Consider the following 14,395-nt stretch of genomic DNA (forward strand, 5'->3'; position numbering starts at 1 on the left):
GTATAATTTCAGTGGTCCTGGGTATAGATGGGCACGGTGATGGTTTATTAATGCCTAGGCAGGCTTTACACACACAGGTTCATGTAAAGTGAAAGCAAACCCTCTTTCCCTCCTAACAAGCCATCTGCATTCTCAGTGCAAACTAACATTGTCCATTACAGGAAGTGAGGTTTATTCTCAGTGGACACTCAGTGTGTGTACTATAACAGGATGGCCCTCTGTGCTGCAGACAGACGCTGCTGTCGACATGTTGCTGTTTTATTTGTCCCAAAGAACATGCGCTAAGGTATATTTATTTACAAGTCGTTTATGGATTTCATGAGCAAATTGCTGAAGTGATAACGCGCACATTCACGTAGATATTGCAAAGAGTGTTGGAAAAATCGAATTGATTTATTAAATAATGGGCAACAGCCTCTGGCAAATCAATTACCGTAATAAAAAAAAGTTGTTTGCTCTGTAAATTGAAACTAGTTTGGTCCGGGATTCTCCACCCTCTTACTGATCATCTGGCCTGACCTGTCTGTAGGCTGTCAATGCTTGGAGAGAGCAGATCGACTGGGGGAGGGTAGGGGAGAGAGCTCAGGTTGCCACATGTATGCAGGAACAAAAGAGAATTCTAGAATTCACTAGTGCAAAAATAAGAGAGGCTTTGTGTGTGTTTGTTTTTTATTTTGGGAACACACCATACAATTTGTTTTAATCCTTTAACCAGCAACAGAAAAGAGTCACACAAACTGAACAACATCTGAGAACTGCTATCGATCGCATGGGGGAAGGGAGGCTGGGGGACGCTAGCGGCTTCTCCTAAACTCACACTGACAATGTAGGTTGAACATGTTTACATTTTTCTGTAAAAGAAAAGTGGGTAAATCACTGTTTGGAGAAATGTTGCTAACTAGCGGGACACCACGCATGTAGAGACAATTGCTATTTCAGTCAGCAATATATATGTTCCCTGACCATTTTTCAAAACATATATATTTACTCTGAGGTTAAGCATCAAATTAATTAATCCAATATACTTTTTTTTCCAAATACATTCTGTTTCTAGATGTAACCTTTTTGCACTAGCATGGGTGTCATAAGCATCAAATGTAGTGTTTACAGTACAACTTTAAGAACAAAGGAAAGTAGTGCTAATGTGCTGTTTATTTTTTTGTAGTAGTTTTATGTAGTGCGAATTCGACCCGAAGGTATTGAAACGGCTTATATGAGCCACAATTACTTTAAACAAAGTCACACTAATTGTTTTTAGGCACGAGAATACTAAGTGATTTGCCCAGGATCACAGGATGTGGCGCTGATGCTGATGTCATGTCCCCCAAGTCCAAAGTCGGCAGCTCTGCCTGTAACGTCACATCCTCTCCCAGATTCAGATGCATGCATTTTGGGAATGTGCCTTATGACCTTTGCTGCTTTATAGAAGACTGTATTGAGTAGTGCTCGCTCACCCCCAAAGTTGGAACCCTTTTGCTCGTCCACTGAAAGTCTCGATAAATAATAGACGTACCATCATGCAGCACCCCTCCCTGCCTCCCGGGCATCTTCTTTACTGTCGGATTCATGAGGGTCTTCAGACGGAGTGGCTCTGCCAGAGCAATGCCTTGTAGTGGAAGGCGCTGCGGCTCGGGTGGGGACACTAAACGGGCTATTTTTACAGTGGAATATGCAAATAGCTGACTGCTCCACCTCCTCGATGGTGGCAAATGGCAATACTATTTTGTTTTCGTAATTTAGCTGTCAAGCTGTTTAAAACAAGTGTTCTACCGCGGGAAACTCCTACTGATGCCCGCGCAGCGCTAAGTAACTACGCTAAGGTTGCGAATATGTGACCCGCTATAAATCTGCCGGGAACAACACTGTATTCTGGGCGCATTAATCTGTCACCGGCAACGCAATCAACAACTAGGCTACAAGAACAGAGAAAGAATCTTCACCACGCGCCAAAACCCGAATACAAATAACAGAAAAACCACGCAGCTACAGAGCCCACTTCCGCTCTCGCCCATCCCACTGCCACCTCCAGCCAATCTCATCACTCTCCGCTCTAACGTAACCAGGCACTTAGCGGGATCCTAGTCTTATTATTGGGGAAGGTGGGTGTGACGTTGTCCCCTTTCTTCTGCACGGAAGTTTCTGAACCTTTGGAGTACCTTGCTTCATTGATTGAAGGCGAGGCTCGAAACGCATATAGTGAATCAAGCCTCAATGCTATCACATGGAAAACCACACTTAGTTATTTTAGGCACTGTCGAGTTTTTATTTGCACTAAAGTGCGCCCACAGGGCAGTGCAGAATCAGATTGGCTGACAGGCCGCTGTTTCTCATTGGTTGCTTCTGAAAATGCGACCTTTCAAAACATTTTCCACCGCTCGCTGAAAAGGAACGCAGGCAGTATAGTCCTTTGAGACTCGTGCATATTCCTAACCTTGTTAGTGGAGTGTTTTATTGTTAATCCAAAGAGTAGGCAGAGGAATGAGCGAAATAAAGAAAAAGAGCCATTAATTGGAAGAGGAACGGGAAGGAAAATCACACGAGGGGAAGGAATAATATTTAAATGGAACTACAAGCAGTTGGTGACGTAAACTGGTAGGGCGTAAAACAAGCGTGGTCCCGAAAGTGAAAGGAGAACCGCGCTGCAGCCGTAGCTTGGCAATCTCTTGTCTTTATGGGGCCATGTGTTTCTAACACATGGCCCCATAAAGATAAGAAACTGCTTTGCGACAGACACAAAGCAGGCCACCGAGTCCAGCTTGGAGGCCAAAGGGCGTCCACCAAAAACCGTAATTTCCAATGGCAGGCCACCGTTTACCATAAACGGTGACGCCAGGCAATGGAAATGAGGGGCGGGGCTTCAAGCCCTCTTCTCAAAGTCCTCTCTCACAAAATCTCTTGCAGAGGCGGAGCAGCGCCTTGCGCTGCAACGCACTCGAGACCTAAAAAGCCAGCTTCCTACAGGAGCACCCACAGCAAACACTTGCATTGCATTAACTTACACCCACAAAAGGTAAGCAAAAGTTGTTAAGTGTGATAGGACACTCCTATATTTTTTGGGATGTATAGGAAGGCATTACTCCACATACAAAAACGTTTTTGATGTGAAGAAAAATTGGGTTTGAAGCATGTGCTGCTGTAGATACACATGCTGTGCATGCTGCTGCCATCAGTTGTGTGGTCCGGATGTGTGCAAGTTGTTTTTCTTCGAAGAAGTCTTTTGAGTACTAAGGTACTGTGACTCTTACTCTTGGTGATAATGCGAATGGTCATTGACTCCTTTGTTAGATTGCTTTCATTCCGTCAATGAGTTTGGACATGTGCACCTTAATTCCGGGTCGACACATGGGAACAAGACTGGAAAATGTATTTGCCTATTTCTCAGGGTTCAAATGTAATCTGCGACGACAGCATGAAAAATAAGAACCACAAGGTGTGTGTGCTAGATATTTCATGCATATACACGAAGTGTGACTGCACATGGCGCACGAGTGAATAGAGTGGTTTGGCACATATTGCACATAAATATGAATGGTGCGGCACTAGTCAGTAGATCGTCAGAAATCCCATTGAATTTGTACCCTGGGAAGTAGACAAATTAATTTTATAGGCTCGTTCTCATGTGGTGGTTCACACAGAGAGAGAAAGGGGCTGAAATATGTTGATGTTCATTTAAAGGTCATAGAGCCATTATATCTTAGCCTACTTTGTGAAACATCTTTATCCATACCCACCCAGACCACCAATAAAGGGAGACCTAGGTGTGTCTGAGGTATTTTAATCTGTTTAGACACCCTGGTCACAAAAGTATCTAAAATGCTCCCTAGAACACGGTTGAGCCCATCCTGGCTTTCAGGGGCCAGGATGAGACCTGATGATGAAGCATGCCACTACTAGAGTGGGTGAGGGTCTTAATGAAAATAGAAAAAGATTCCTTTTTCTTTCTTGACTAGTGACGGGGTGTCCACGTGGGATGCATTTTACAGTCAATCAAGGGATAACCCATGCTTTTTGTGTTGTACCTTAATCTTCCCCCTGAATGCATGAGCATTCTCAGGGAAGCAACCAGACCTACCACCCCAGCCTGTTATGCGGCCAAATGAAAACGTTTTGTCTGCTACGGTCACTGAAAAGATATTGACCTTTTACAATTGTCTGTTACTTCACTTGCAGGTTTCATGCCTAGCCTTTCCCTCCACAAGATTATGCCTGGCCGCCGTGGCTGCCTACCTTCAGAATACGCTACACACCTCTCTCTTCAGGATACCGGTCAATAAGTCTTACATGGATGATCTCAAAGGGTCATTTCTTCCCGGGTCCCACCGGCACCCTCATGGAAGCTCAACATTGTACTCACATGACTCACAGGCCCTCCTTTTCAGCCCCTCCATTCCAGCCCCCTCCAGTTCCTCTCTTGGAAGGTGGTATTTCTGGTCATTATCACCTCACTCAGGTGTGTCAGTGAGCTTCAGGCATTAACTCTGGAAGAACCTTCCTTCCAGGTACGTAGGGATGGGGTTGTCCTCTGCACCAACCCCAAATTCCTCCCTAAGGTAGTGTCTCACTTCCAACTTAATCAGTGTATTGACCTTCCTGATTTTTTCCTCACAACTTGTTTCAGTTGTGGAACGAACATTCCGTACTTTGGATGTAAAACGAGCCCTCGTACTACATTGATAGAACCAGATCATTTAGAAAGATGCAGCTTTTTGTTGCTTTCTGCGAACCCCACAAAGGGAAGGCTCAATCCAAGTCCGGCATTCCCAGATGGATAGTTAAATGCATCCAGACATGCTATGCTAAAGCTAAAAGTACTCTGTCTACCCTCCAAGATCACACTCTACTCAGAAGAAAGGAGCCTTCATTGCCTACCTAGGGAACATCCCTATAGTTGATATATACAAAACAACTGCCTGATCCACACCACACACTTTTACAAAACATTGTGTGTATGTATTAGTCTGCTAATAAGCTATTGTTGGTCAGGCCATTGTCCGTACACATTTCCAATCTTCTGCAACACGTCTATGCACAGCATGTATAACTACAGCCACCCATGCCTTGAACGTAAAATGTTACTTACCCTGTAAGCATCTGTTTGTGGCATGTAGTGCTGTAGATTAAATGAAATGAAATGAAAATGTATACCGCGCACTACTATTCAAAGGTGTCTAGGCGCCAGAGACTCGATACTAAGTGATGGAGTCTGGGACTGAGCCATAGTTGTTGAACATCCAGGTTATTAAAGATTTCCGAAATGAAAAAAAGATCTCTTTTAGTCTTAAGAGAAATTAGGAGAGCATTCCAGAGCCTGTTTGTACCCACTGTGAAACTCCTACCGCACCAGCTGGCTGTTTTGGCTTTGGGGATGACAAGATTGAAGGCAGATGAAGATCTGAGTTGTCGTAAAGGAACATATCTGCGAAATGTATTTTTAAAAGAGTCTCTGCCATGGCCTTGCTGTGCCTTAAAGGCAATGCAAAGAGACTTAAACTGAATCTGTTTTTTATAGGGAGCCAGTGTAGAAGTGGTAAGAGATGAGAAACTGGTTGGAATTTCGGGATTGCAAGCAGCAGTTGAGTGGCTGTGTTTTGCAGAACCTGCAATTTATTAAGGCCTTTGATCCGAATGTTTAAAAACAAGGCACTACAATAATCCAGTTTCGATTAGGGCGGAGATGACAGATTTCCGAAGCTCCAAGGGAATGAAAGGCAAGATTTTCTGGAAGATTTTTATAGTTAGGAAGTAGGAGGATGTTATTGTATTGATTTGACCTTCGAAAGAGAGTTTATGGTCATAATAGACTTCTAGGTTTTTTACCATCGCAACCAGAGTAGGGGGTTCACCCATCTCTGCAGGGCACCACCTTGGGGACCAAAAAGACCTGCCCTTCCTCAACAGAAGGACCTCTGTCTTCCCGGTATTCAATTTAAGACAATTTCCTGACATCCAGTTTCCCACTGCACGCATACAATACTGAAATCTGAAAGCCGCCGTTTCCAGGTCGCTGGTCAGTGACCCCACAATCTGTGTATTGTCGGCATAAGAAACCACAGAGAAGCCGTATGTCTTTATAACCCTGGCTAACGGTGATACATAGATATTGAATAGCGTAGGGCTCAGGGACGACTCACGCGGAACTCTACATGGGAGCGAAAAAGCCTTAGACTTAAACCTGTTAATCTCCACAAACTGCTCTCTGTCTGAGAGAAAAGAAGACAAGAGATTTAGGACCCTGCCTCCGATCCCTATTGCTGTGAGATGGTCAATGAGGATGGTGTGGTTAAAAAATTAACGCAGACTTCCCTCCCTTATCCATGGTTAGCCTAATTTCCTCCGCCACCGTGACCAGAGCAGATTCTGTGCTATGTTGACTTCTGAAGCCATATTGGGTTGAATCTAAAAGATTATTGTTAGAGATGAAAGAGGATAATTCTGAATTTATGGCCTTCCCTACTAGTTTAGCGGGAAGGGGAAGGTAAGAGATTGGCCTGTAGTTATTAGGGTCCTTCGTGTCAAGGTTAGATTTCTTTAGTAAAGGTAGGATGGAAGCCCGTTTCCATTCCTTAGGGAAGTATCCTTCGCAGAACATCTTATTAGAGGCACATGCACCCCCTCCCCAAATGCCTGTGGCTGTTGCAGTATCTTTCACTATCTCTTTTTCCTCATATGCATGGACATCTTTCAATACATGTATCACTTCGCTTCACATTCCATCCTCGTGCACCGTGCGGGAAAACAATGTAACAATGGAGTTGCTGACCAGTCCTATCCCCAAGAGGAGGAGTCAGTGCCTCGTGACTCAAAAAACTTGTTCGTAGAAAAACAACTTGCAAACTTCTGGGACCACCACTAGATGGCAATGGCATGCACAGCATTTGAATCTACAGCACTACATGCCACAAACAGATGTTTAGAGGGTAAGTAACATCTTCCTTTCTCTACGTACAATCCGTGGTTGAATGATTTCGGGTATCTACAATTTCATCAAGCATTTGCCTGTCAGATTTCTGAAATCCCTCCCCAGATTCTTACTAAGCAAATTGTAGGCACAATGTACCCATTATTGATATTTCTCACTTTTTTGTGCACTGGCTCTGCAACAAGCATGCCCTCAGGACGAAACTCATATCAGAGGAAGAACACATAGGGCCTCATTTTGAGTGTTGTGGATATTATTCTACATCATCAGACTGAAAGTAGTTGACTAAGGAGAGAAAAAAAATCAAGGAATATGAACCTATGAAATATACAAACGCTGGAGATCTGTGGTTACAAATGACCTCCTTTTTCCTGGCACCTAATATGGAATTCTGTATTCACAATTTTGCTTAAATAAAACTCTTCCCGATAATTATGCCCTGCACACATTTTGCCAGGTAATACTACCTGGTAAAATGTGTGCAGTAAAAAACATAGAAAGAGGGAAAATGTGCATAATGTGGTGCAATAACTCTAAGTTCTAATATTATCCTCCATTCCAAGCAGGATAATTCAAAAAAGCAATCATTTTGTCCAGGTTAAAAACTACAAGGTGCAGAATTATGTGTACCCTGCCATCTAGTAATGGCACTATAAAACCAGCCTGTCTAGTCAGTCAGATTGACACTGCACTTCAAGAACTTCATCCCCATGGAATGTGCTGATACAACAAGAATAAGAAGAGGTAATGTAAAGTTTCTGGGCACAACTACATATCTTGCTTAACGTGCACAGAATGCAGCTAGCCTTTCACTTCTGCTGTTTGAAATAAAAATGCACAAACCATGACTTAGAAGTTGTCGATATACACCATGTCATGCTTTAAAGAATTGTGTATCCAACAACCCAAGGAAAAGCACTGATGTGTTCCCTCAAATAATGCACAGCAACACCATTAAGTATGCTGATTTACTGAAAACACCATTGATATGATATCTTAGAGCAAATTGAATTGCCTAATTAAAAATAAAAACACCCATCATAGGAACTCCTAAAACCGGAGTGTCACCCCACATTCACAACCTTCATTCATCTTTTGTGGAGCACTCCAAACCCCATCCCTAGCTTTTTGCAGCTGTATGTTACATCAGCAAGAGAGGCACTGCCATGTTATAACCTTACTCTACACAGCTGACTTGCCATGTTGGCTCTGACGAACAGTACTGTCTTGTTTGTGAAAGCACACGCTTTCATGGTGGGGCCTGTGAACAAGGCATCAGTAAGATCTTATTGCCAATGTTGGCGAGTGCTGCCATGCTGCTGTATATAAAAAGCTCTCTATTTGTTTAAACTCTAATAGAACAGGTCAGATGAATGTTACATGCCTCACAAGGAGCAGGACACTATTCTTGTAGCCTTGTCAGTCCCCTGAAAGTAGCTGCCAATCTATATTGAAAACTCAGACACACATTGCCTAGCATCAGGCCTGCATGAATCAGCATCTTTGCAGACACCTATATACCTATCACCCAGGCACAAAGTATCTCCTACCTTATTCAAACACAGGTATCCAATAGGTGTGTGTTCATTGTGATGCCTTTTTGGGGCAAGCTGTGTTTGTCTGATGACAGGAAAAATCTGCATTTACAATAATTCAGTCTAGCTCTGAGACATGGCGATGAGGATGTGCTTGTTCCATTTGTATATGGAATTGAACATCTGATTCGCTCTGGCTGGGCTTGGCATCATTAACCATATGTGAATTTTATGTGCATCATTTTGTTTTAAGTATATGCTTTCAATTGTTGGTGTAAGATGTTCAAAAATTAACCATTGGTTAGCAATAGATGGTGTTTAGGCATCCATTACTGTTTATTACAATGCAAATGGTTGGTCATGTTGGTTTCAGGACGTGATTATTAGCAGTTTAAGGATTTATAATGATAACTATTAATTAGCATATGCTAGTACTGCTGGACTGGTAAGCTTGGTCATAGGATGGGCTTGCCATGAAAGACTACATGCAGTGCTACGTATCCCTCACCCTCATGGTGACTTAAAACTCATCTATTTTGGGGATAAATCGATTGGTATACGTATTCTTTGATTTCTAGAACATATTTTCATTTGACTTGGCTACTAACGATATCTGTGGTTCTAGATTTAATATGATACTGTGTCAATTAATTTTATACTCTTGTAACTGAACATACATCAGAATTTAGGTTGACGTGTTCTTGAGTAATGTCTTCAAATATCTTCCTTCGAATATTTAATTTCTACAATTTGATGGTCATTGCTTAGTAGTATAATTGTACAGTTCCTTGTTGTATCCACATAATAGTCACTCCAGTGTTACAGAAGAATTCAATTAAAGCAAGATGTATAGTTTGTTTTATTTAACTGTATTTTACTTTCTAGATGGAGGTGACGGAATGGCTAGTGAAGAAGAGCTTGAAGTGAATGGTCGTCCCACGTCTCCTTTTGTACCACCGCAGGGTTCAGTCATTTACACTGTCCTCCCTGATGGTGGTCCAGTCCCCCAAGGAACTGTGATTTATGGGCCACCGCCTCCTGCAGCACCCAACAATGGTAGACCTGTTGCTCCTGGGACAGTTATTTATGGACCGCCGCCTACTGGAACCCAGATTGTCTATGGACCGCCGCCTGCTCACTTTGCGATTCCTCTCATTCCTGCTGGTGTGCTTCATTGCAACGTGCCTGAACATCATGACTTAGTAAGAGTCCCTCGATATCAGTCCCTTTGTCCATATGCTGTACATACCCAGCACTCACCATTTCTTTTAATCTGCCACTAAAGAATACTTTGGACCTAAAACTTGAAAGTGAGAATGTTTACAGTTTGTTTAGGAAACAAATACCTAAAAACCTTTCATTTGCTCCTCTTTTGAGATATCTGGCAACATCATGATTGGACTAATATTTCAGCCAGCTGTAAAAATAAAAAGAAATCATTAAATAAACATCTCTACCTTCATCATTCATTTTCTGGTTTAAAGTACAAGGTTAATGTACATAACAATGCTTTTATACATCTGGATTTATTTTAGATTTTATATATAGACAATTGCATCTATTTTGTGATATGCATAAGGTGACTCAATGGAGAGAGCATATGCCTGGCCTATCCCTTCCCAGATGCCACCACATTTCACCATCGATTTCAACACTCCCAGTAATCAGTAAATACCACTTAGACATAATAGCAGGAAAGATGCTGCTTGCTAGGTTGGTTTTAAAAAGGTCCACAGCTTACCCTATTTTGACAAGAGAGTCATAGTTTGGGGAGTAACCCTGGTTTTGTGTTACCTGTTTTCATCTACTGTCTACATGCTGTCAACCTATGGATCATAACAAAGTCAGTTGTCCACAGTTGCCTATCACGTGATCAAGTGGGTATTCTTACAATTCCCTCCTTCACTTTTTCCCATGGTTTGAACCAAGGTAATTTATAGTTTGGCCCACACAATTTCTATTTATCATGTCAATACTTGCTGCTTTCAGCTACATTAACAGTAGAGCAATAGATTGTATAGGGCATTGGTGGTATTCTGTGACTCCACTACAGTGAGCCGCAGGTGTGTGTCTTCCTGAACCAAAACAACAGTGTTATCTGAAATCCCCTTAAATGGAAAATCTACACTGGAGCACAAATATGTAGGTAGGAGACCTATTTCTCTGTACCTATACCTCTGAATATCTCTGAAAGTTCTCCTAGATAGTATACCAAAAGCAGAGATGAGAGAAAGTCTATTTCATCTATAGTTGTATATGCTAACCCGTGCTATATTTTAACCATCAGAAATCTTTACTAAGTCTTGAAAGAGTGCTTACGTAATGGACACCATTTTACGTTTCTTACTCATGACATGCTTGAGTACCCGGCTAGTACCATTCTCCTGCAATAGGTTTTCAAAAGCCAGTAAAGTTAGGAAACTATATGTTGTACTCTTGAAACCACATCTGTAGCCAAGACGAAAGTAACAAACTCAGGGCCATTGACAGAAACATTTATGACCACATTCTCACTGTAAAAGAGGTGACATCACCTCCTATAATCTGTAGGTCTAAGTAACAGCTGTGGTGCAGGATGTCTGTACTGAGAGTTTTACTTAAAGACACATCACTTGTTCTAAGTTCAGTTTTTGATGTAGATGATAATGATTTCACTCAAACAATTATGTGGCTGTTTATTGTCGTGATACTTTAAACATTTGGCCTTCACACAAGACAGGTTATATTTATGGATGTTTCTTTGCAAGACTTTTTTGGCAAGCAAGTAAATTACGCGTTACTGTTTTGAAAGATAGCAAAGCTGAGTCAATCAGAGATGCCTCAGACGTGCCCTATCTACTTGCTCGCCATCAGTCTGTGCCACAATGGTCAAACATTCTATTGGGTACAGGTACTATGTTTCCTCAGGTTTAGACATCTGGAATGTGTAAATGTACATCAAATATTGCTCTATCCAAAAGCTAATTTCGACTACACTTACCTTTCTCCTCCTACAATTGTAGTTTCTCTTTGCCACCAACTCAACCTAAGAGGTGTAACCACAGTAATTTGATTTTCTGATGGATACATCTGCCAGTGGATTCCTCACCTTGTGAATATCCCCTGCGCCAGCATTCCACGGAACTTTTCTTCCCCAGCATTCCACGTCGACGTGGGCGACGTCATAATACATCGGCTCCGCTCGCGACTCCGATCGACGTCACCGGAGCCATAAGAAGCCCACGTCGGCGTGATGACGTCAGTTCCCTTTTTTCCGCGCCTTCGACGCGCAACGGTTTTTCTCCAGTGCTACTTTGTAGTTTGGTTGTGTATCTCGGTTTATTCGGCTATGTCTTCGACTAGGAGGTTGGGCTTTAAGCCCTGTAGGGAGTGTGGAGGCCTGATGTCGATAACGGATCCACACCAGAATTGTTTATGGTGCCTCTCCTCGGAACATGATATGGAGGAGTGCGGATGCTGTAAAAGCATGAACCCGAAGGCTCTCAAGGAAAGGAAGACCAAGCTCTTCATGAAGAAGATTGGTGAGGAGAAAAGAGGGAGGAAGAAGGAGAGATCGAAGAGAGAGTCATCGACTTCGAGGTCGTCGAGGTCGAAGAAACACCATAAAAAAAGTAAACATTCTAGACGTCGATCCTCGAAGTCCAAGAAATCGAAGTCGAGGTCGGCTTCGTCTCATCGACGTCGGAGCACAGGTTTGTCTCCTTCTCCTTCACCTTCGAGGTCACCGGAAGGTTCTCCTTCGAGGAAGCAGACTCCGATTCAGTCTCCGACGAGGTCTTCGGCTCCGTCTAAGACGTCGACTCCGGTTCGTGTGGAGTCGGATGCTTCTATGCATGAGGAGCAGGAAGAGTCTGTTCCAGTACCTGAAGATTCTGAGGCTCCAGTGGAGGATACTGCGGAGCCGGTGCCGGAGGCCCCACAAGAGGTTCCTTTGCCTCAGTTCCCGGCCCCAGGTGCGGATTCGGCTAATTTCTTAAATGCTATGTATCGCATTTTTAATAGGGCTGCCTACCCATCCGGAGCACCAACTGGTCCCGTGGGTCCGATGGCCTTTACAATGGGGGTGCCACAGCAGTATGCTCAGGCCCCCTTTATGCCCTTTATGCCGATGGCGCCTTCTTGGCAGTTTCCGGCGCCGTCTGGGGATCCGATTCGACCTCGGAAGGTCCGGCAGGCTTCGGAGCCTCCTTCGACGCCGAGACTGGCTCCATCGACGCCGAAACCGACTCCATCGACGCCGAGGCTGACTCCATCGGCGCCGTGTCTGGCGCCGTCGACGCCGGTTCCTCTGGTTCCTCCGACGCCGCGTACGACGTCGCCGACGTCGGTTCCCCGAATCCGGTCGAGGAGGGAAGCCCAGAGGGTGTTGGAGGAAAGAAGATATCGAGAGGTGGAAGAAGGTGAGGTTGATTCTTCTTCGGACGAGTTCGATGGCATTGAGGAAGCCAGTGGGCTGGATACTACCCCAGAGTGGGAATATGCATCTGCCAGGTCTTCACCACCTCATGAGTTGGCTCCCTATCACGTAGTGATAAAGAAAGCGGCAGAGCTTCTGGATTTACAGCTGCCTTCTGTGGAGTACAAATCCAACCTGCTCACAGAAGTGTTACATTCTCCGACTTCGACATCAGAGCCCTTGTTGCCTTTCAATGAGGCCATATTGGAGCCGGTATTAGAGGTATGGAAGAAGCCCCTTTCATCTCCTGCAGTGTGTAGACAGGTGGCAAGAAGGTACAAGGTTGCACCAGGGGATCCTGACTTTTTATCCACTCATCCGTCCCCAGACAGTTTGGTTGTGCAGGCTTCATGCTCCAAGCATGCTTCCGGTGCCTTTCCACAGTCTCCAGCTGACAGGGAGTCTAAAAAAGCTGATCAGGCAGCCAAAAAGACCTTTTCGACAGGAAGCATGGCGTTAAAATCGACTAATGCTACATGCCTGCTGGGGCGTTACGTGCACGCTCTAATGGATTCCATTAAGTCCTTGGCTCCTAAGTTGCCTGAAGGGGATAAGTCATCCTTCATGGAGGTTGTAGTGGACACTCAGGCGGCTGCCAGGCAAGTTATCCAGTCAGGGTTGGATACTGCGGGCTCCGTGGCAAGGATCATGGGGTCGTCTGTTGCTGTAAGAAGGCAGGCTTGGCTCCGTAACTCTGGTTTCTCAGCGGATGTTCAGGCTACGCTGGTCGATCTTCCATTTGATGGTCAGAAGCTGTTTGGGGAGAAAGCGGACTCTGCCCTTCAGCGTTTTAAGGACAGCCGATTGACTGCAAAATCCTTGGGCCTGCAAGTACCGGCAAGGGGTTCGACCTTTCGAAAATTTAGGGGCTTTGGGCGATCATCTTTTCGCTCTTACCGGCAGCCCCAGCAGCAGCAGCAACAGCAGAATCCCCTCTATAAGTCCTATAGAGGGAGGCAAAGGGGTCGGAGAGGTTCTGGACGCAACCCCTCTTCTTCCTCCTCCTCTGCTCCCAATGAGGCCTCAGGGAAGCAGCCCTAGATCCCCCATCCTGGATCATGTAAGGCCTGTGGGGGGTCGGGTGTCCTACTTTCTACGGGGTTGGAAATCGGTTACAACAGACCTTTGGGTTTTGAACCTCGTAGAGACTGGGTACGCCCTTCCCTTTCGGGAGTTTCCTCCCCCTTACCCTCCTTGCCAAGGTTATTGTTCGGAGGACCACCTGCTTCTCCTGCAGAAGGAAGTTCTAGCCTTGCTCCAGAAGGGTGCAATAGAGGTGGTTCCGGAGCAGGAAAGGGGTCAGGGATGCTACACGGTATTTTCTGATTCCCAAAAAGGACGGCAGATTGCGTCCGATACTGGACCTCAGAATCTTGAACTTTTACCTGAAACAGGAGAAATTCAAGATGCTGACCCTTGCGCAGGTTCTTCAAGCGTTGCAGCAAGGAGACTGGAGAGTGTTGCTCGACTTGCAGGACGCGTACT

General features: G+C 44.4%; 1 protein-coding gene across 1 annotated transcript in view; it reads left to right on the forward strand.

Moving 5' to 3' along the window:
- The window catches only part of CNTRL (centriolin), a 1,084,252-nt gene that overhangs the window by 600,617 nt on the left and 469,240 nt on the right, over positions 1–14,395 (forward strand). Inside the window, exon 24 of the mRNA XM_085613596.1 lies at positions 9,340–9,656. Within this exon, the coding sequence (XP_085469722.1) occupies positions 9,340–9,656 (317 nt within the window). The remainder of the gene's footprint in view (positions 1–9,339; positions 9,657–14,395) is intronic.

The sequence above is a fragment of the Triturus cristatus genome, chromosome 1_2 (assembly GCF_964204655.1).
Source record: "Triturus cristatus chromosome 1_2, aTriCri1.1, whole genome shotgun sequence".
In the NCBI taxonomy this organism is placed as follows: Eukaryota; Metazoa; Chordata; class Amphibia; order Caudata; family Salamandridae; genus Triturus; species Triturus cristatus.